Genomic DNA, 21,140 nt, shown 5'->3' with positions numbered 1-21,140 from the left:
CAGTAACTTCCTACCTTCATTCAAGTGGGCTCACTCTATGTACATATAATTATTATATGCATTACATTTACATATTATCAATGTTATATTAATCACTTGGCAGGGGGCTTTTTATTTGGAAAATCTCAGCAAACTTTTTGAAGGACCCAAACATATCGGGAGTCACCACGAGTTCTGTTAGGGACTTAGGCGGCCAGTTGAGCAAGGAGAACTTACCTTCTAAAGCCAGTCTGGCACAAGTGTACACAGACAGGACAGTCAAAAATTATATGTTTCACATCTTCCACAGCTCCACAGCTAAATTCCAATTAGATCTAATAGATGAATGAGTGGAGACTATGATGAAGACAGGTAAAGAAATCGAACTAGATCTAATAGAAAGGGATTTAACTAGATATATCAATTAACAAATTTATTGCATTTTTTTTTTTTTACTTTCTTCCTTTCATTCTCTCACAATAACAATAGATCAGAAACACCAAAATGTTAAAATATATCTGGACTCTTAAATGTTAGTAACATTATGTAAGTAGAATAGTTATGTGTTAGGAAATACAGTCCATAGAGATAAGATGAAATAATTTCACATTTAAAAACAGCAGTACATATATTTCAAAACATTCTTCCTCAAAAATGTGAAAAAACATTAGTTATATTCTAAAAGTAAAACAAACATATCCAAAATTTAACTCTAAATAACAAATAGTTTTAAAACAAATATCAGAAATAGTCTTAAATCTTAAACTTATTCTAATATTGTTAATATTTTAATAATAATGGCAGTTTTGGTAAAATATTTATATATTTTCTATTTATATAATCCTTTTAATACCAATTAATGTTCTTAAACAGTTTATAATTTGAACTGACTAGGTTTTAAGTGAAGGTATAACCAAACAACAAATACAATTTGAGGTTAGATCATAGATCAACAGTCTAAATAAATAATTCTGTATATGACATAAAATATAGCTTCTATGTACAGTATACCATTAGCAAAAAAACAAATCTATATTTACAAAATTGAATATACGAGTGAAAAGTTAAGTATAACAAAATATTTTCTGAATATTTGCTATCAATCGGTAATATTCTAACTATAAATAAAGCTTATTGGTAATGTTCTATAAAAAAAGAGTGAATTATGCAAATTGGGTATTTTCAGATTTTTACCTTGTACAGGACACAATGCTACTAACTCCAAGGAACCAGGTTTGAATCTGGCTCTGGCAAATAATTATTTTAAAATACCCCCAGAATGTCTACTAAAACTTTTTTATTGAATGGCCGGACTTTTCCAGGACATTTTGTGGGAAAAATTTGAGATCATCAAAATAATTTTAATGTTATAAGATATATGAATACTTGTGTATGATTTGATTAATCTTCTAAATTCTAAAAGATTTGATGCAATAAATGATACTGACAATTACTTTACATGCATGTTAATAAAAGAGAAACAAAGTTCTATGGTGTGTACTTATATATAGATTAATTGAACACTATTGAATGTTTGTAATAAAAGGCAGATGGTCCGAGTACAGTAAAAAAAACTCCTCAAAAGCCATAAAACTATTTATGAGAAAATATTATATAGTTCTATGGCTATTTGAGTTTTTTTTCTTTGACCGCATCCCGACCCTCTTTCTTTTATTATCACCCACACAGTCAATTCCAATTGAAAATTTGATATCAATTAATCTATTTTTAGCTAAAATTAAATATACATTATGGAAGATTATTGATTGACCGTGTGTGAAGATGAAAGGAATATGGTCCGGGTGCGGTCAAGAAAAACTCAAATAGTAGAAATATACTAATTTAATGAGCCAACGTTTCGCCCCACGTTGCAGGGCTTCTTCAGGGCTAAAAAAGATACAAACACATAGTTACAAAAGGAAAACAAAAACCTAAGTGTAAAATAACAGGGGTATAAAATGTAAAAAAGTAAGATATAATTATTATTATATCTTAATTAAAATTATTATATCTTACTTTTTTACATTTTATACCCCTGTTATTTTACACTTAGGTTTTTGTTTTCCTTTTGTAACTATGTGTTTGTATCTTTTTTAGCCCTGAAGAAGCCCTGCAACGTGGGGCGAAACGTTGGCTCATTAAATTAGTATATTTCTACTATTTGAGTTTTTCTTGACCGCACCCGGACCATATTCCTTTCATAAATATACATTATTATTTTCATGAACATATTGGATTAATGATTGAATTAATTTTAATTACGTTTTGCATAAAACTGTTTCATATCTCATTACCAATATTGCTCCAATAAGGATCTACCTAGGCTATTACGTACCATTCAAATGATTGTTTGGAGTGTTCGGTGGTGTGCAGCTTTCAAGTTATAATAGAAAACAAACAAAATACAATGAGAACCAGCCTAAAGTTTATATTTATATTAAATATCAAAAAGAAAAACTTTTTGGCCTATAACTTTCACTTTACATTTGCCTTTGATGCCTTTTAAAAAATAAAAATAACTTCTACACAGCTCAACCAATCTAAACGAAACTGTGATTTAGGAGTTTATACAATTTGATTATCATGCTGTCATATGTATCCTATATAAAATATGAATAGTTCTAATATAATGATGACAATGTTCTTCAATATGAGTACAATACTGAAATGATTTGGACAGGCTGACCTATCAAAGTGTGATAAAATATTTTTTAGGAGTTAAACAAATTTGATATTCATTTTTAACTCAAGTAACCCTTACATATGGATTTTCAAAAAAAAAATAAAAAAATTTTATAAACAAAATCTTTGCCTTAATTGGCCTTTGATTTTTATAGAAAAATAAAAAAATAGAAATAACTTCAAAACGACTCAACCAATCTACATCAAACTTGTGAGTGGTTTAGAGCTCTATAAACTGTACCAAAGGGCACAAACTGGATCTAATTAAACAAAATAGTACCGAAGCTATAAATTAAACGTTTAAAAAGTTTTTCTTGTGAAACCAATATTTTGCCCTTATAATGGCATTAATCCAAATGATGTTAATTTGGGTTGAAAGAGCAGAAATTCAGCTTTCTAACGGTTGTAATAACATAGTAAATAGTAAAGTGGAGAGGAGTTATGAATGATTATATCAACAATGGACATCAAGAGAAAAAAAATCTCTAAATAAACCATGCTGAAAAATGTCTAACTTTTGATTTTGTTGAAAAATAGTATCTAAGTGTTTCAGACAAAGCTAAAAATGAATGATTTGCTTTTTCCTAAAAAAATTTCGTTTACATACTTTACTCTAAGGCTCATTATGTTATTATTTTTGCATGAATATGACATTGTTTAATAGAATCAGTAATATTTTTTTCTCATTCTTCAGGAAGAGCCTAATCGATTGGTGTATAATAACCATGAAAAAAAGTATACTATCTGAGCTACGCACCAAAAACATTTAATTTTGTTCTTACTTAACTTTTTTTTTTACTGGAGAAATCAGATATTTCAATTGCATTAAACCTTCCCATGGCAACATGGAACATTTTTAAAAAAACAAAATGCTTTGAATTACAGGACCGATTCCACTAATTCAAAAGTTTATTCTAAACAAAGAATTGAACTAGTCCCTTTTATATAGATACCACTATTATGTAAAAGTATTGTGACTAATAATTATTTTGATTCCACTAAGTTGCACTCATATCCCTTAGCTTGTAAAATTTCCTGAATTTTAGTATTTCATTAAATTTCTAGACTTTCTACATCAATTAAATTAAAAACTGGTATGATAAATTTTCTTTTACATACCAATTTGTAAGATGCATTCACAATTTGAAAAAAGCTAATCTTATTGATCCATTCTTTTTTTTCTTCAATAATGTACTAAATTTTTATTTATAAGATAAAACAAAGAACAAACAGTTACATATAAAATATATAATCAACTTTTAACAGTAACAATAAAAACAAACTTAAGGCACAAATGCTTAAACTGTCATAATGCACCCTCTATGGAATAATAATATAACCAAAAAATGGAATTCAAAGATATTAAGTTTACATTAAAAATTATTTTTGCCTGCTTTCCAATAAAACTATTTGTTGATACATGATATATTCTTTATTATTTATTAGCGTTTCATTGAAAAAAATCAATCATCTGGAATTAAAAATCATTATTTACTTAACAACATACTTTTTTTTTTTTGATGTATTAGTATTACATTTAGGATGCTGAAAGATTTAATAGTTACAAAATCACTCGGTTGGTAGTTAATAGAACTTTCACTATTTACACATCACTGTTAATAAGTTTTTTGTTATTGGGGCACATCACAGTAAGAGGAACGTGAACAATAGTTTAAATCTTTCATATTCCTGAGGTAATATGCATAATTTGCATCATTATTTCTGCTTGTGGAAACTTCCGCAGGTGGTACTGGTAAATAGTTTTGTTTGCTTTTCCAGACTTTATAGCTGTGAGGAGGTTTTAAGAAAGGATTTTCCAAAGGGACCCCCTTGACATAGACATTTCCGTTTTCAAAATTTTTTTTATAATAAACGACATTGTCCTCTATTTGGGTAGTTCTAATCTTTTTCTCTTCTTCTTTTTTATTCTTCCGATTCATACGAGATGGCTCTCTTCTAACAGGGACCTGGTTAGGATCAAACTTTATTCTCTCTTCAGCATTCAATAATTGCGTGACATGAGCATCCAATTTAGAAGAAACTACGTCTTTAACAAGTTTCTTCTGTGTATTCAATTCTTTTAAAAAGAATAATAACCTTACATTATAGCGCCTATCTTTTTTAAAATCAATAATGCAATTTCGGGCTGCTTCTTCAGTACAAAACTTGACTTGGACACATTCATTTTCCAACTGAGCAATAGTGGTGAACTTTCCGTACTTTGAAAACAGTTCTATAAGTTCATCATGATTAAGTTGATTATAATTGTTTATTTGAATTGGATAGGAGTTATTTTTATAGCTTTCTACGACTACATCACCATTATTTATCCATTTTTTAATTAGTCTTTGACCTGTCCTATTTTTCGGTGGGTTTAGATCATTTTTCTTAACATTTTTATTCTGTTTCTGGTAATAGTTTTTTACTTCTAAAAATATTTGCAAATTATATCGTTGGTCTTTCTTTAATTTTCGGTAGACGATCCGAAGATCATCTTCGGTTTTATAAGTTACTCTAACTTTGTTATTTTCGAATTCACAAATAGTAAAAAAATTCCCAAGAAGTTCTTTTAATTGGTAATAATCAAGCTCCCGGAAGTTTGTAAAATAGAGAGGATATGCGTCAAAGTCAGGTAGGGGTAAAATTTTTATAGGGCCTCCCTGTTCCCAAATGTTTACTAAGTCTTTATGATTCTTTGATATACCAGAGCAAAGAGGTCTTGAGCCATCCTTTTCTTGGTCGTCTTCTTCAAGAAGATGAGATTCATATAATTCCTTATCGTAGTCAACATCTTTTGAAAAAAATTCAATTTCTTCCAGACCATTACCAAGGGTGTGTGAATTAGAATAACTATGAGCCATGTCTGCAGGGCCAAAATTTGAAATTGATCTCTGGAATCAACAAAAGAATATGTTAATCTAACGTAAGTGATATCGTAGCTCTCAATGAATTCAACACAATTATTTTGTTTTAACACCTTATCAATCAGCAGCCTATTAATAGTATATTTTTATGCCAACTTCATTGACTGATATAACTGGATTTTTAATTACCCATACTTGATGACTAACAGCCTATTAATTAGTATTCAGTTTTCGATGATATTATTTAATGGGATTTGCCTGCCCCAAAAAGTCATTAATCAGTGAGTAGTGACCTCAACAATTAAGGTTAGATAAAATATTAAGTAGAATATTCCATTTACCATTTTAAAAGATTAAATTTCACTAGTCTTCATAAAAAAATAAAATAAAAGAACTATTAATTTTGGCCATCTGATTGGTTCACATAATTTGAAATTATAAAGAGTTTCAATGATGGGAAAGAGTAAACTTAAATTTTTATGCTGGATAAGTATTAATTCAATATAAGTTAATTAAATCCTTTTATCTAATAAATGAAAAAAAAAGGAAATGAAAATGAAAAATAGAATTTTATTCTTATTATCCTGTGGATAACAATTCCAAAAGCATTTGTTTAGCTACATTAAATGATAATAATAAATATATACATAAAATATGAACAAAAGATATATATTTATGCAAGTGTGTATTGGTATTTATTATTTAAAAGTTTGATATTCAAAGAGACAGATATATAATTGATGTTTAAATGATTTTAAGAAGGAAGCTTTATGAATGCCCATGCCCATTCATAAGGAATTCCAAAATGAGGCAGCTCGAACTGTAAAAGATTTTGCAGAGGAAGCAATTCTATTGGAAGGGATGTACAAATTGGTAAATTGGGATCTTGTACTTAACAGGTGGATGGATTAATGTTTGATAAGGAAGTCAAAATATAGGAGGGCTTAGCTTGTTCCTAAGGTTTGGAATATAAACATTTTCCAATACAGCTAACTTTGCTCGTAATAATCATGAGATACATAAGAACATTTGAGGATACCTTAGATGAATCTTTAAATATCAGATAATTTAGCCTTAGTTATAAAATATACGATACTGTCAGCTGCTTTCACAGATTTCTCTTATCTTTTAATTTGATGTGGTACATTTGACAAAAATCTTCATCACTACGTTCCCAGGTAGATCCGAAATAACGCAACTGTAGATTATCAAGAAATATAAACTTCAGAACAATAGAGATCATAACATATGAAAAAAACTAGTTACAATCAGGAGACTACCAATTATTGGTACCATTTTGATGACCATAACATTAACCCACCATCAGAGCCATGCCTACATTTTGCTTTCATTATATTGCATGAGAAAGAACAGAAAATATCCCCCCTGGGTTCAGATATATAATTTTATTATAACAGTTAGTAAAATTAAAATATTTCATAACATAGTAGGAAAAATGAAAATACATATGTTAACTTTTACAACAAATCTGATCATTTGTATATCAAGACTATACATGAAACCAAAAGCAATTATTTATGTTCACTGCATTTATTATTAGGGGACTTGGTCCCAGAATAAAGATTATTTTCATTCATTCAAAAAATTTTGTGGGGATATCCAGATAATATTGTTAGAAATTTAAGGTTTTATCCCTCCTCCTCAACAAATCGTTCTATAAACATTGAAAATGTATAAGCATATAAGTATACTTTCTTTAACATATTGATTTGATTTTATGATTCATGTTTCATTTACTTTATATCTAGTTCTGTGGTAGTAATGTGATTCAGTTTCTTATTTTATGTACTTTGTGGCCAAACTTAAAAAAAAAAAACTATTATCTTTTTTTTTTAGTATCTACTCCATACAATTTTTTTCTTTTTTTAAAAAACCATTATTTTATTTCTTTAATTTTCTAAGGCAAGTGAAATAAACAACAGGTTATACAAATTAACAGTTTACTTACACCGGAACCTCTTAATAATGAAAACAAAAATTAATTATATCAGAGGTTATGATGAGATTTTGCATTGACACACTTAGTGCGTAGCTTAAATGATCATTGAACTATATAAGGTAACCACTGCTAGGTTAACAAATGTACATAAGTGGAAGTATAAAAAAAAATTTTGGATACTCATATTACTACTTGTGTGGAGAATTGTTGTTAAGTTGAGTGAATTAAAAAATTTTGGTAGGCAATAATTAAAGAGAAGACCTATGAAAAAAAAATAAAGGTATATCTAATTTATTATAACAAACAATGTAGGATTTATAATTTTTATTCATTTCAAAGTCAAACATGAAAATTATTAAATATTATGAAGAAGATGGTTAGGGAGCGGTTAGAAGAAAACAAAAAAAAATAGTTAAAAGCTATTTATTCTCTGACATTTCTCCCCACTTTCGCTTCATGAGGGCTAAAAAGATACAAAAACAATTAAAAACATTTTGACATAATATGATAATAAGATACAAATAAAGTAAATTAAGGTAGGGTTAAAATTATGTAAATATAAGTGAAGAGAAATTTTCATTTAACCATTTTTTGTTTTCTTCTGATCACACCTGGAACATCTTATTCATAATTTGAAATAATACGGTCAATCATTTATATATATTATAATTATTAAATATTAAACTGATTTATACAAAAAAAAAATATTTTTGATAACTTTCAACTTTCTTCTGTCATGAGAATAAATCAGCTGTGAAAATAAGTATATAACATTTTGAAATTCTGACTATAACTACTTTTTTTCTTTCTACATATAGTTTTTTTAATGTGCTTCAAAAAAGCAAACATTGTGAGGGAAGATCCAAGCCGATTTCAAAATGTTCTATAAATTGTAAAACATTACCTATTGTATAATCTGTTTTAGATATTCTGATCTGACTTACACTACTTTTCTTATTCTTCCTAGATATGCAATACACATTAATTATGAATGAAATTAAAAAAATGACGGATACAGTAATAGAACTAAAACAGACATAAATGGATGTAGCATTAGTGTGCTTTGAGTTATGGACATGCATAAAACAACAGACTGTATCATCAGGTTAAAAGTTTATTCAGTTTATCACCAAATGAAAAGTTCCTTACCTATAAAGTACCAATTTTGTTACAACAAACTAAGAGGATATTCGGATATAAATAGTGAGACGACTTATACTGCATATTTAGAAAAAAGGTACTAGCTTAAAAAACTAAAATTAAAGTTCTAGTTAATTGAACTTACTTCAACTGTTTATATCATTCAAATAAACAAAAAGGTTACATAGTGGTTATTCAAACTAGTGTGCTGCTATCTGAATTTAGTTATAGGAACTAAGATATTCAAAAGGTTCTGTAAATGTAAATCTGGTTAATTTTGAACCTTACCTTAGTTGTTTTAATTTTATATCATGAATAATTTTTGGACAATATTAAGTGGACTACAAGAGAAATGATGTTTTCAAATTATTATATTCAATTAAAGTCCATGTTTAAGTGATGTAGTACTTGTTGGAGAAAATTTCCATTTTATCTTCTTATATGATAGGGGATTACTTTTACAGGATTTTTTTATAGGATTAAGAATTTCCTTTTACCACACGAGGAGGCCCCTCACCTCCGGACTTAAAATAGCTCCTTTGAATGGATAGTTCATATATGATATTAAACATAGCAGGTAACCTTAAAATACCAAAGGTAGTAAAAGGTAAGACACAACACGAATTACTTTTATTTTCACAGTAATGCACTTACTAATTCACTTTTTATTTCTGTTTTTAGAGGGTTCGGAAAAAAAAAAAAAAAAAATTAAGAATTTCCTGAGGTGCTAAAAACGAATATCAATTTTGTTTTACTCCTAAAAACCTTATACAAATTTTTATGGGTCAGCCGTTCCGAAGATTTTCAATATAATACTAATATTATGTCATAGATAAGAAAAATGCCTTAAATAATAAGAACAAATCATCTGAATGGGACCTATATCAACGTTGATACTGGGAAGTTAGCTGTTAGCATTTGACTACACTTTGAGATATCAGTTGGTCTGACCACCAGTACAAATTTCATTTTCGTTCCATATCGCATGTATTGGTTCAATTTAAGTTACCAAATTATAGTAATAAAGTAAAAGTAAATGTTTAATTTTGTCTAAATATAATAATTTATATAAAATTATCAATTTTAATCATTAAATCTATATTCGTCCTCAAATATAACAATAGCGAAGCGTTGACGGGCCAGCTAGTAATATATAAAAATCGATAGTGATTTACAATAGAAATGGAAATAAAAATACACAAATACAGAATAAATGCTGTTTCTAGAGCTCCAATCCGCCTTAAAACCGCGATCACCATACCACTAAATAACATACTCAATTTGAGTATGAAATTCTTGTAGCTAAACCTGCTAAATCAAAATAATTTTTTTTCTCTCTGCTAATTTATTCTAATCACCACGGCCAATTCGTATTTTTCATTAATTTTTTCCTGCTTCTTCGGGTCTATATAGAATAAAATCAGCTCGTTTTCCTTGTCAAACTTCCTGCAGGAAATTTCGCATTTGTAAAACATTGATGAATCAGTGTCTTTGCTTTTTTCCCTATTCAACAATTAGATAAATAATCATAAAACATGCAAATTATTCAATGTTCGTGCATGTGACAGTGTGCCAGTGCAATGAAAGATATGTAAATCTGTTTCATTGTTCATATTTTGAAATAAATATTCATCAACCGTTTTCATATCTTTTTCCAGCACAGATTGGAGATAACTTATAATACAACTGTTATTTTAAAGTTTGAATAATAAAATAAAAAATTGAAACAAAAGACTTTGATTTTACAATGACATTTTTATTCTACTAAAATAAAAATAAAAATTAAATTTATTTATTTTTTTGTAAGTGTAAATAACAGCTTGTTTCGGTTCATTCTTTAGACATATTTAATTTATAAACCTTAATTTTGAATTTATTCGCTTTGCAATATTAACATTTTGAGATTTCTCTGAAATAATGGATAGTTTATTCATAACATAAATATAATTACAAGAATAAAAAATAAATAAGATTTTTTGTGATAAACAAATGAGACCCATTACATGGCTCCAGAGAACATATCTAGGCCAAGGCCAACTGGATTATTAAAGTATTTGTTTCCAACTCGTAAAAAGTTAATTTGGTTCAAAATCGATAGAAACTAGCCAAGCCTTTAGTCTCCTTTGAAATATTATACTTTTTAAAAATATGATTGACTGTAAAATTTCGGAATGTATTTAAATAATTCTTAATTCTATGTACATTCCCGACTGTTGAAGGATAGGATATCTGATCAAAAAGTCAAAATATGTACGTGAATGCATGTTTATTTATTTAATTAATTAAAACATAGAGATCACAAATATTCATCTGTTGACAGTTCTAAAACAATATAAACTGAAAACAAAAGTATGGATGCAGCAGAAGCGCCTTTTGATTTGGGCCCAAAACTTGATACCCGATGGGTCGGCCGTAAATTATGCAACACTTGTGCTGCATCTACACGTTTGTTTTCGGTTTGCATTGTTTTAGCCAACGTATGAATATTTGTGCTTTCCGTGTTATGATCAATTAAAGAATTTCCAAATCTTTTTTTTTTTTCTTTTATATCTGGGCCCTGTTTCATAATAAAGTACAAACTAATATTATTAGTCTTGTAGATTTATCTTAATTCAGTTACACAGACTTGTACAATAGTAACTTGTACTTTAGTATATTTAATTCCTGTAATATCACTAATAGTCATCCCTATCATGAAAAAAATAAGTATTAGTATTATTACCACACTAGTTTCTACACTTGTACTATGAACTAATATTATTAGCTTTCATTATGAAACAGGGCCCTGGTGGGCCTAACATAGTTAATATAAGAGGTACTTTTTTTTTTTAACAATTGATGATTGGGGGGGGGTATAGTCTCATACAAAAGACACCCCTAACTATATACAACGTTATAAATAAAAAAATAGATGGAAATAATAATTCTTAATAAAAGATAAAAGTAAAGTTAAGAACAAAAACAATGACATTTATGGATTTAACAAAATAAATAATTGACTTCTAATGGAAAAAAAAGAGAGTTAATATAAGAAAAATATGAAGAGAAAACAAAATAAAATTTTAGAGTGACAATAACAGAGCTGATAAATATAGAACTTATAACAGGATGTCCTGCAGCAGCCTGGGCTTCAGTCTTCGGGTTGAGGTTGGGTTTCCCAAGTTGTAGGTCACTGCTCCTTTAACTGTAGGTAACTGGGTGTGGAACTTCATGAACCTTTTTTTGATGCAATTCTCTATTACCCCATTTATAATTCCCGATGGAATTGACTTTTTCTTACAACTCAAGGAGCATGCACAGCAACCCCAAATTTTATCGATTCAGTGTAAATATATTCTTTCAAATCTTGTTAATTAACTTTAGTAGTTTATTTTTTATTTAATATAGCACAAACCAGGTAATTAAATTAACGAGTTTCTGATCAATATTCTTGAACAAAGGTTGAGTTTATAGGTTATGCAGAATTATTTATATGAATTTTAACATCTATGACCTACATGGCTGATATTTAGGTTTCCTTTCATTTCGCCAACCTTTATTTTGTTTCTTTTTATGTTGAAAATAGAGTAAATCGAACGTAATAGCCGACAAAATTCAAAAGAACAAAACAAGCTTGAGGATAACGACGTTTGTTGTTGCTTTTGTTTATCAAGCATTTGTACAAGGTTGGATTGGCGGCAAGTAGCAAACGTGTAGATCCAGCATAAGAAAGTTGTGTAAAAAAAAATGTAAAAGCGGTGCTAAATTTAAAAGATATGTGAAATAATTGGGAAATATGAATTAAAATATGTGCTTATTTATAAGGAAATTAAAAAAATAAAAGAAAGTAAAAACCGTGGAATATTTATAGATATGAAAAATCAAATTTATACATATATATACGTTGTGCCCAACAGCGTTGTGGCAGATTGTAATATCTATCAATAAATAAAGTTTTGAATAAAGAGAGAGAGAAGAAATGGTTTATTCATCCATGCTGGCCAAATACATTGGGTTTCTACATTACTCAGTATACTAATCAAATCCGTGATCGAGCATATATAAATTACATATTTTTACAAAAAAGAAAGAAAAATGTTTTTTTCCCCCACAGTTTCCTTTTACAATCAATTACATCTACACACTAAATACAAATATTTCAATTTATTCCTTTTTTCTTTCTCTTCCATTTCACACTTTTTATTTCATTTGATCGACAAATTCACTCTCCCGAATTCACCCTCTCAGATCCTCTCCAGTGACCCGCTTAACCAATTCACTATTAGACAGCAATGTGATATCAAACCAGAAAAATAATAGTCTCAGCAGTAGTTCAGTTAACAGTAAAACAAACAAATAAATACATTTTACCAAAACAAAACTAATACATAGATTTAAAGGAATATATATATATCACGAAATGTTCATAGGAAATATTAATATGATAAAATGAAAATTCTAACCTTAAATATATACAATTTTTTTTTTGGCTAGCTGTCATTCCAATGCTGAGTGATAAGACATGGTAAACATCACCTTATGGAGGTACTTGACAATCACACCGGATTACCGAGCAATTATGAAATTCCAATGAGGTCATTGATTAGATATGTTTATACGCTTTCACAATGGTCTATCGACATTGTAAGGTTTATTATATCGATATCTATGGTGTAATAGACTGCATTAATTATTTCCGGGAGTGTTGATGCAACAAATTTATGGGGGAGGAGGGGCGGATTTACCTAATGGGCCCTCCAGTGAACAAGGCAACTAATCCTACGGTAGAATACGTTAATACGTTCAAGTCTAGAGTAAAAAAGGAGATTATAATGGGATGTATAATAAAAAGTAGCTGTTTGTTTGTTTTTGTTTAGTGGTGCCAAACTTCATTGGTCATTAGCGTCATTTATAATTTATTTAATTTTGCTTATATTTGTTTAATTTTATTTATTTTTTAATTTGATTATTTATTTTTTAATTATTTATTTTTTCTTTCGTTTTGTAAATGTTTTGATTTTAAAAACTGAAATACTAATTATATTGTTTTATCATCGTCTCCGAGAATATTTGAAATATCTGGGTTTAGCCCTAAGCTATTGAGGTGTGGTATGAAATATTGGTATTGTTGGAAAATATGGTTTATTGTTAAATTGTTGTTGCAATACTGGCAGCTCGGAGGCGTTTCTTCTGAAATAAGATAGGAGTGGGTGAGCCTCGTGTGACCTATTCTCAGCCTGGTCAGTACAACCTCCTCTCTACGGCATTATGTTTAATGCAGTTAACAGTACCCCAGGGCTTGACATCCTTTTTAATAATTTATAAGTGACCGTTTAATCAAATTTAAGATTTCAAAGGACTGTTAATATTGTAATCCTATTTAATACATACCAATACTTAATAATCCCTTTAGTGCATTCTCTAAGCATTTAATCCCATTCGACTTCTTCAAAAAAAGAGTGTGTCCTACCAAATTCTTGTGATCTTAAAGCATTACTGGAAAAAACATTTTTAGAGCCGCTGAAGCAACTCGTGAAATTATTAAATATGAAGGGGGGGGGGTGTTGACCATTAATTGAAATTGAAGAGGTTCTGTAGGAAGCTGAATCAAATCCATCGACAAGTACTTGGGAACATGTCAGGGAGTGTGGTTTGTCGAAAGATCCTGTTAGTCGTCATCTACTCTCCATAGGGAAGGTGAAAAACAGCAGCAGACTGGTCCATCACGAATATACTGCACAGAAATCAGTAATCACTTCCCGTCGAACCAAATAAAAGTTTAAAGAACTTCATGGGTTCGTACTCCTGCCTCGTCCACCATATAGTCCAGATCTGGTACCATCGGATTACTACTTGTTACGATCAATGGCCCATTTCCTTCAAGGGGAAAAATTGATAATTGCAATCTAAGATCTCTTTGACAGCCATCCCAAAGAATGTTATCGAGCAATCGGCTAGCAGATGGCTAATGACGGTAGATAACAATGGACTATACTTTGAGTATTAATTGTCTCGCCTGACGGCGCAGTAAGAATTACTACTTGTATCTCTCTTCTACATAAAAATATAGACGAATCGCGATTGCTTCATTGTGAAAACATAAAAATGAATTGTTTCGAGCTGTGACAGTCTTGTTCCAAACCGAAGATATGACCGATGAATGCCCCGTATACATGCCCGTAGTACAAGAGCCGGGAAGAAAAAAAGGCAGTTATCTCATCTCAATTTTTGATTACTTTAATGAAAACTATGTATAATCACTAGTAAAAACTGATGAGTCTGCCAAGTACAGGTAAGGGGATTAAAAATGGTGGTTGTTTCAAACCCTTAAAAAAACCTTAATTTTTCATTCGGAGCTCTATATCTTAAAAACTAACAACAGCACTCGAAAATCTAAGAGAACATTATTTAAAGAAGAGTAAATTTGCTAAATTATGAGCCATAATAAGGCTATTTACGTCCAATAGTTCGCGAAATATAGCCTTTTAAAAAGGAACATTTCATAAAAATGTACTGAAATATCAGTAGTTAGTGAATCTATTTTGAGAAATCTATATTTCAATAACCATTCGACGTACAGATGTCTATTAGCACTCAAATTAAAGCTAGTTGAATGGACTATAAAGTAGTTTATGACGTTAATTTTTGTAGAAATAGTAGTTTTCGTGATATTTGCTAAAATAAATTGATTTAAAGTTGTTCGGACAATAAGTTTGATTTATGAAAAACTTTAAGTCAGAAAACATTGGACGTACAGATGTCTGCCAGCACACAAATTAAAGCTAGTTAAATGTGCTATAAAATAATTAATAATGTTTTTTTTTTTGTAGATGTAGTAATTTTTATAATATTTGACAAAATAAACTCACAAAATGGTAATTTCTAGTTGTTCAAATAAAATGTTGGATTTTTGAAAAAATATATCTCTAGACCCATAAGACGCACACATATCTGTCAAAACTCAAAATAAAGGAAATTTAACTTACTATAAAGTAGTTTATGACACTTATCTTCATAGGGGTAGTAGTTTTTATGATATTCACATATAAATATAAATTTGACTAATGAAAATTTGTCCAAACAACTATAAATCAATTTATTTTAGTAAATTTCATGAAAACTACTACTCCTACGAAGATAAGTGCCAAAAAATACTTCACAGCCCATTAAACTTAGCTTTAATTTGAGTACTAATAGACATCTGTACTACTGATCTTTCAGTACGTTCCACACAACAATTTTATGAAATATTGCTTTTTAAAAAGCTATATTTCGAGAACTATTGAACGTAAATAACTCTATTAAGGCTAATATTTTAGCAAACTTACTCCACTTAAATGACGTTCTCTTAAATTTTCTTGTGTTGTGGCTACTTTTAGTGATATAGAGCTCCGAATGAAAGATTGATTTTTTTTTATCGCTTTGAAACAGTCGCCATTTTTTTATTTCCCCTACCCATACTTGGCAGACTCATCAATTTTGACTAGTAATTATGCATAGCTTTCATTAAAATAATAAAAATTGGGGTGAGATAACTGCCTTCTTTCTCCTCTTGGGCTCTTGTATTACATAGAGAAGATAGAATGAGGCGGCATTCAGCCATTTTCCTCCACGAAGTTACAACTAACGGCGTATTTCTGTTGAATTCAAAGTTTTTCACAATCGCAATATTTTCCCTCACTATACATTCCATAGATAGGTAAGTGAAAGTAATAAGATAAAACACTAGATTTTGTTAACACTTTAAGTATAATATATTGTAGTATATTATTACATGAGGATGAAATATTGAAAATAATTTTTAATAGTTATTTTTCTTCTTGATGAATACCGATTTAGTAATTACGTAAGCAATTCTGAAGATTCATGGTATAATAATTCTGTCCTTGAAGGAATGTAGGAAAAATTACAGAAGCATTATTAACATCTTTGCACGAAGAAAAACAGTTTAAAATTGTTTACTAAAATTAAATATTAACATACGGTCTTCAGATTTCAAAATGTTAAAATTCGCTGTCTCCCTATTATAAGACATTCTTACAGTTCAGACAATGAAATTATTAATAAATGGATTACTTATAATGCATTATAACTAGTAATTATATATACGCTTAATAATGAAACTAAAAAATAATAAAATTTCCATGATGTTTAAGAGTAGGAAAAGTAGTGATGGTCTCAGTATGGCTTTGATATGAGTAGTTTGGGTCTGAGTGACAGCTCTGGTGAATATGTAAGATTTTTGACTTGATGTGATGTTGACAATCTGAATTCTGTGTTGTATGTGTGTTAAGAATGAGAGGTGATGGAAAAAAATAAAATAAAATAATAAAGTCATGGAAAAAAAAGTAGGAGAGGAAACAAGGAACATGAGAGGTAGAGGAAAGATTTCATATAAGATATAACGAAGCTGTTGGATATTTTATTATCTCGTTAAGATTGTAAGGTTTGAAATAAAGTAACCCAGAAAACCATTAGGAGCTTCACTGCATTTGAATATAACAAGGACTTTAAATTAGGCTGCTTACACTCCTATACTTTTTACATTTAACACAATATCACGAATACCCCTAATATATCATTCTAACATTGCTTGAATTTCTGAGAATTATTAAGGAAAATATATTTCCAAGTATTCATTATTTTTAACTTATAAAATGTATGTCATTAGGGTGACCTTATGTTTTAATTATAAATGAGTAGAATATTAATAAAATTAAAAAAAGTATTGTATATAAGTATTAGCAGGAAGCTACACTGAGCTGTACACTGTGCCACATTTTTATTTACATAAATTAATTCCAAATTGTATCGATTTTATACTTAAAGAATCGATCTATAATATGTAGTTTTTCTTTAAAATTTAAATATTTTCGGGATTACTTTTCCTCAGTAACACCTCCTTGAACTCCTGGTAATTAGACTTTCGTTTTGGTTTCGATCCTCTTTGGAGACCCTAAATTAGATTCAGAACAAAATAAGAATGATACTAATACAGTTTCTAATATATCGTCTCCTTTGAACATGAAGCCAACCAATTCAACTCCTTAGTGATAGGCCTATCTGTTGGCCTCTTTAGTGCTTCCTGCTAGCGAGATAATTCCAGGAACACGTTCTAGCCCAACATTACCAATGATGTATTGCATAAGATACGGAGGATAATGGGATATAGTCCTTTTTTTCTTTCCTGGTATTTTTAAAGTTATTATTGGAGGACAGGAACGTCGGTACGGGAGAGGGGATGGGGTTATCATTAGGACTATCATCAGAGGAATATTATTAAAGGATACTGTAGAGTATTCGGTAGGCTTACGAAAAAACAAAACAATGCCTGGGATATGAACATATATTTGGGCGAAGTTAACAACAGGAACATAAATATATAATCAAATAAACTACTAGGGAATCAAATAAAGAATACAAATGAAAATAAAAGGGGACTTTCACGATAAAATCACATGAACTAATTGAATAATGAAAAGCGATTAATAAACTTAATAATGAAAAGCAATCAACAAATTTACAGAATTAATAACTATTTACAAATAAAACATTAAGTGTCCGTGACTCCCATAGGTCAGGGGAGGATATTTCTTGATGTAACTGTAGTGTAGGACTTTTGCTATGAAGGCGTAGACATTGCTTTTATAAGCAACATTCAAAAGTTGGTGGGCCCACGTCTATACTGGTTCAATGAATTTTTTCAATTGTCTTATTTTAATTAAATTAAATAACACTATGGCACTCATCGATTGCGCTAGTTGTAGTGACATTAATCTCAAATAACAATAAAATATCTAAACACAATATAACGCACACGAACAGGTTCTGGTTAATGAATTTTAGGAACAACTAATGACGACAAGACAGGTGATTAATGACCGTTATTTTTACATTTAAGTATTATAATATAAAATATAAATTCATCGGTTTCATAAAAAAAAATAAAATAAATTTCTAAAAAGAAAATTCTATAAATATATATAATTCAATTAAATACTAAGACAAAATATAAAAAAATTAATTATTGGCCTTTGCGTAAACATAAAGGAAACAATGCATATGAAATACATGTGTTTAGAATTTGCCACGTTTCAAAGAACAAAGACATGACAAATAGTGCTGGTTAAAATTATTTATAGATCAAACTAATAGCTAAAATTGCCATGTATACGATATTAATTTATTAATGGTTCATTCATGAATAAGGGTCGCATCCATGACAATTTTAGCTGTAGTTTTATCCACAGCTAATTTTTGCCAGTCTAGGATGGCAAAGAAGAATGGATGCAGTGAAAGCCCTTTCTACAAGAATGATCAATTACAATTTTTTTTTTGTAATAAATATAAAACAACATTAATTAAATAGATTCAAAACAAGGTAATCGGAGTAAATTTTGTTTTTATTCAGTTTACAAATAGGCTAGCATTACCAGGCTGACAAATTATTTCATCAAAACATGAAATATTTAAAAATTTAGATGTAGGAAGATAAACGGGTGGCGGTCAATGTGACCTTAGAGGTTCAAAACCAAAACGGGAGTCTAATTGTCTGGAGGTCAAGGAGGCATTGGGGGTTACTAAGGAAAAGTAACACTGGAAATCTTAAAATCTTAAAGGAAAACGATGTGTTATAGATCGATTTATGAAATCTAAAATCGATACAATTTGGAACTTATTCATGTAAATAAAAATATCTGGTGGAGTATACAGACCAATAATGTTCACTACTGGCAATAGTTATTCTAATTTTTATAATATTCTTTATATTTTACTGATTTATTATGAAAATTTATGATCTCTTTAATGAAATGTAGTGTTTAAGTTATAAATAATGAACAGTCCCTTCCTTGGAAACACAATTTCCTTAACGATTCGTAGAAATACAAGCAATGAAGATATATTGTAGGAAAGTCTTGACATAGAGATATAACGTACTCCCTCTTTCGAAACAATTACATTACAAGACATCAGGAATAGTTTTACGCAAGAGGAGATTATTCGGGTGAAAAAAAACTTAATTATATTGGGCTGCGCGAGCACGGATGGCTGAAGTGCTTTGTATTTTGGCGTAACAAAAAAGATGATATATGGCGTCGTTTAAAATATATCCTTTGATTTTTATTTCTATTACATTAAAACCTCTTTAGTCTTGTTATTCTACTCACATATTTAATTAATCACTTATACGTTTTTCTTTAAATTTTTTAATAATATCCAATTTTGTATAAGTAGTATTTAGTTGATTCTCATATCTATATTATTTACTTTTTTCATTCTTAGTTTGAATATTACTACTTTCTTGTATATTATCATATACAGTTTCAATAAGATTCTATGCATTTCCTTCAGTACCACTTATGTACCTACATTATCTGTTATCTTCTTATGTTTCTCTTTTTTATTTATTTATTTTTTGTAGTTCCAATTAATTATTATGATTGTTATCTTATTTTTATTCTTACCCTTGATGAAGGCCTGCATTCTGGCCGAAACATTGGCAATAATAAATAAGTTTTTACTCATTTGTTTTTTTCACTGACCACATTCCAAATCATCTCATCTGTATAATCTATGTTGAAATACCAACATCATTATAAAACATCTTTCTTTTACTCTTAGAGAGCTTAAAAAAAATAAAGCACTTCGCATTTAATTATGACAAAGTCCAATCTTACTTCAAACTGTTACGGTCATCGGAAGATCTCTTGAAACCCGACTAGTTATTCCCGGTTTTCTCCGGAATGATTTGTTCATCCTAGCTCGAGGATTATGATACAGTGAGTTTAAGTATAGGTGATGCTAGTGACTAGGTCTTATAACATAATTTCACCTGTGTACTGTGCTCATTTCCAATTTATATCAATTAAAGTTAAAGAGTTGTTATTCTTAATTTCGAAATATGATATCTAAACTATTAATATATCAATTATATATATACATACATACAAATAAACGTATATAAATATTTATTTAAAAATAGATACAGAAGAGGATCTTGGAATTTTCTGAGGGGTGGGAGAGAAGGCGCTATGTTACTAGGTGAATTATATCTCTCTTCCTCTCTATTAGTACTTTAAAACATTAAATTCTTTGAGAATGTTCATTCGAACAGGATCGCATAGTAGAAGAGCCCAAGAGGGGAAGAAAGTCAGTTATTTCACCCCAATTTTTTATTTCTTTGATTAAAACTATGTGTAATTACTAATCAAAATTGATGAGTCTGCCAAGTATAGTTCGGTGGAATAAAAAATGGTGGTTGTTTAAAAAAGAACAAACATTTTTTTTATTTTGAGCTCCATATCGTTAAAACTACCTTCAATACTAGAAAACCTGATAGAATATCATTCAAATTAAAATAGGTCTACTAAAATATGAGGCTTAACAGAGCTGTTTACGTTTAATGGCTTCCGAAATAGTTTGTTTAAAGCAACATTTTATAAAAAATGTTCTGAAAAATCAGTAATTAGTGAATTTATTGTGTGAATATAATTCTCAAGAACCACTAGAGGTACAGATGTCTATTAGCACTCAAG

At 29.2% G+C, this 21,140-nt stretch overlaps 1 protein-coding gene across 5 annotated transcripts; it reads right to left on the bottom strand.

Annotated features, from left to right (window-relative positions):
• Nucleotides 1-1,989: 1,989 nt before the first annotated feature.
• LOC106690934 (uncharacterized) lies at nt 1,990-13,137 on the bottom strand. Of its 5 annotated transcripts, none has more exons than XM_014436536.2 (2): nt 13,068-13,137; nt 1,990-5,552 (listed from the first exon to the last, which is right to left on the bottom strand). In XM_014436536.2, exon 2 carries the CDS (start codon nt 5,520-5,522, stop codon nt 4,293-4,295), a length of 1,230 nt encoding a protein of 409 aa, XP_014292022.1. In that variant the 5' UTR covers nt 5,523-5,552; nt 13,068-13,137; the 3' UTR covers nt 1,990-4,292. The 5 variants fall into 5 exon arrangements, 4 of the variants coding, with proteins under 4 accessions (XP_014292022.1, XP_014292021.1, XP_014292020.1 ...); XM_014436535.2 differs by lacking the exon at nt 13,068-13,137 and adding an exon at nt 8,771-8,821; XM_014436534.3 differs by lacking the exon at nt 13,068-13,137 and adding an exon at nt 8,635-8,774.
• Between the last annotated feature and the right edge of the window lie 8,003 nt (nt 13,138-21,140).

The sequence above is a fragment of the Halyomorpha halys genome, unplaced genomic scaffold (genome assembly GCF_000696795.3).
Source record: "Halyomorpha halys isolate HHAL.00 unplaced genomic scaffold, Hhal_1.1 Scaffold1981.1, whole genome shotgun sequence".
In the NCBI taxonomy this organism is placed as follows: Eukaryota; Metazoa; Arthropoda; class Insecta; order Hemiptera; family Pentatomidae; genus Halyomorpha; species Halyomorpha halys.
Note: the sequence above shows the minus strand (reverse complement) of the source record. Positions and strands in the feature narration are given on the sequence as shown.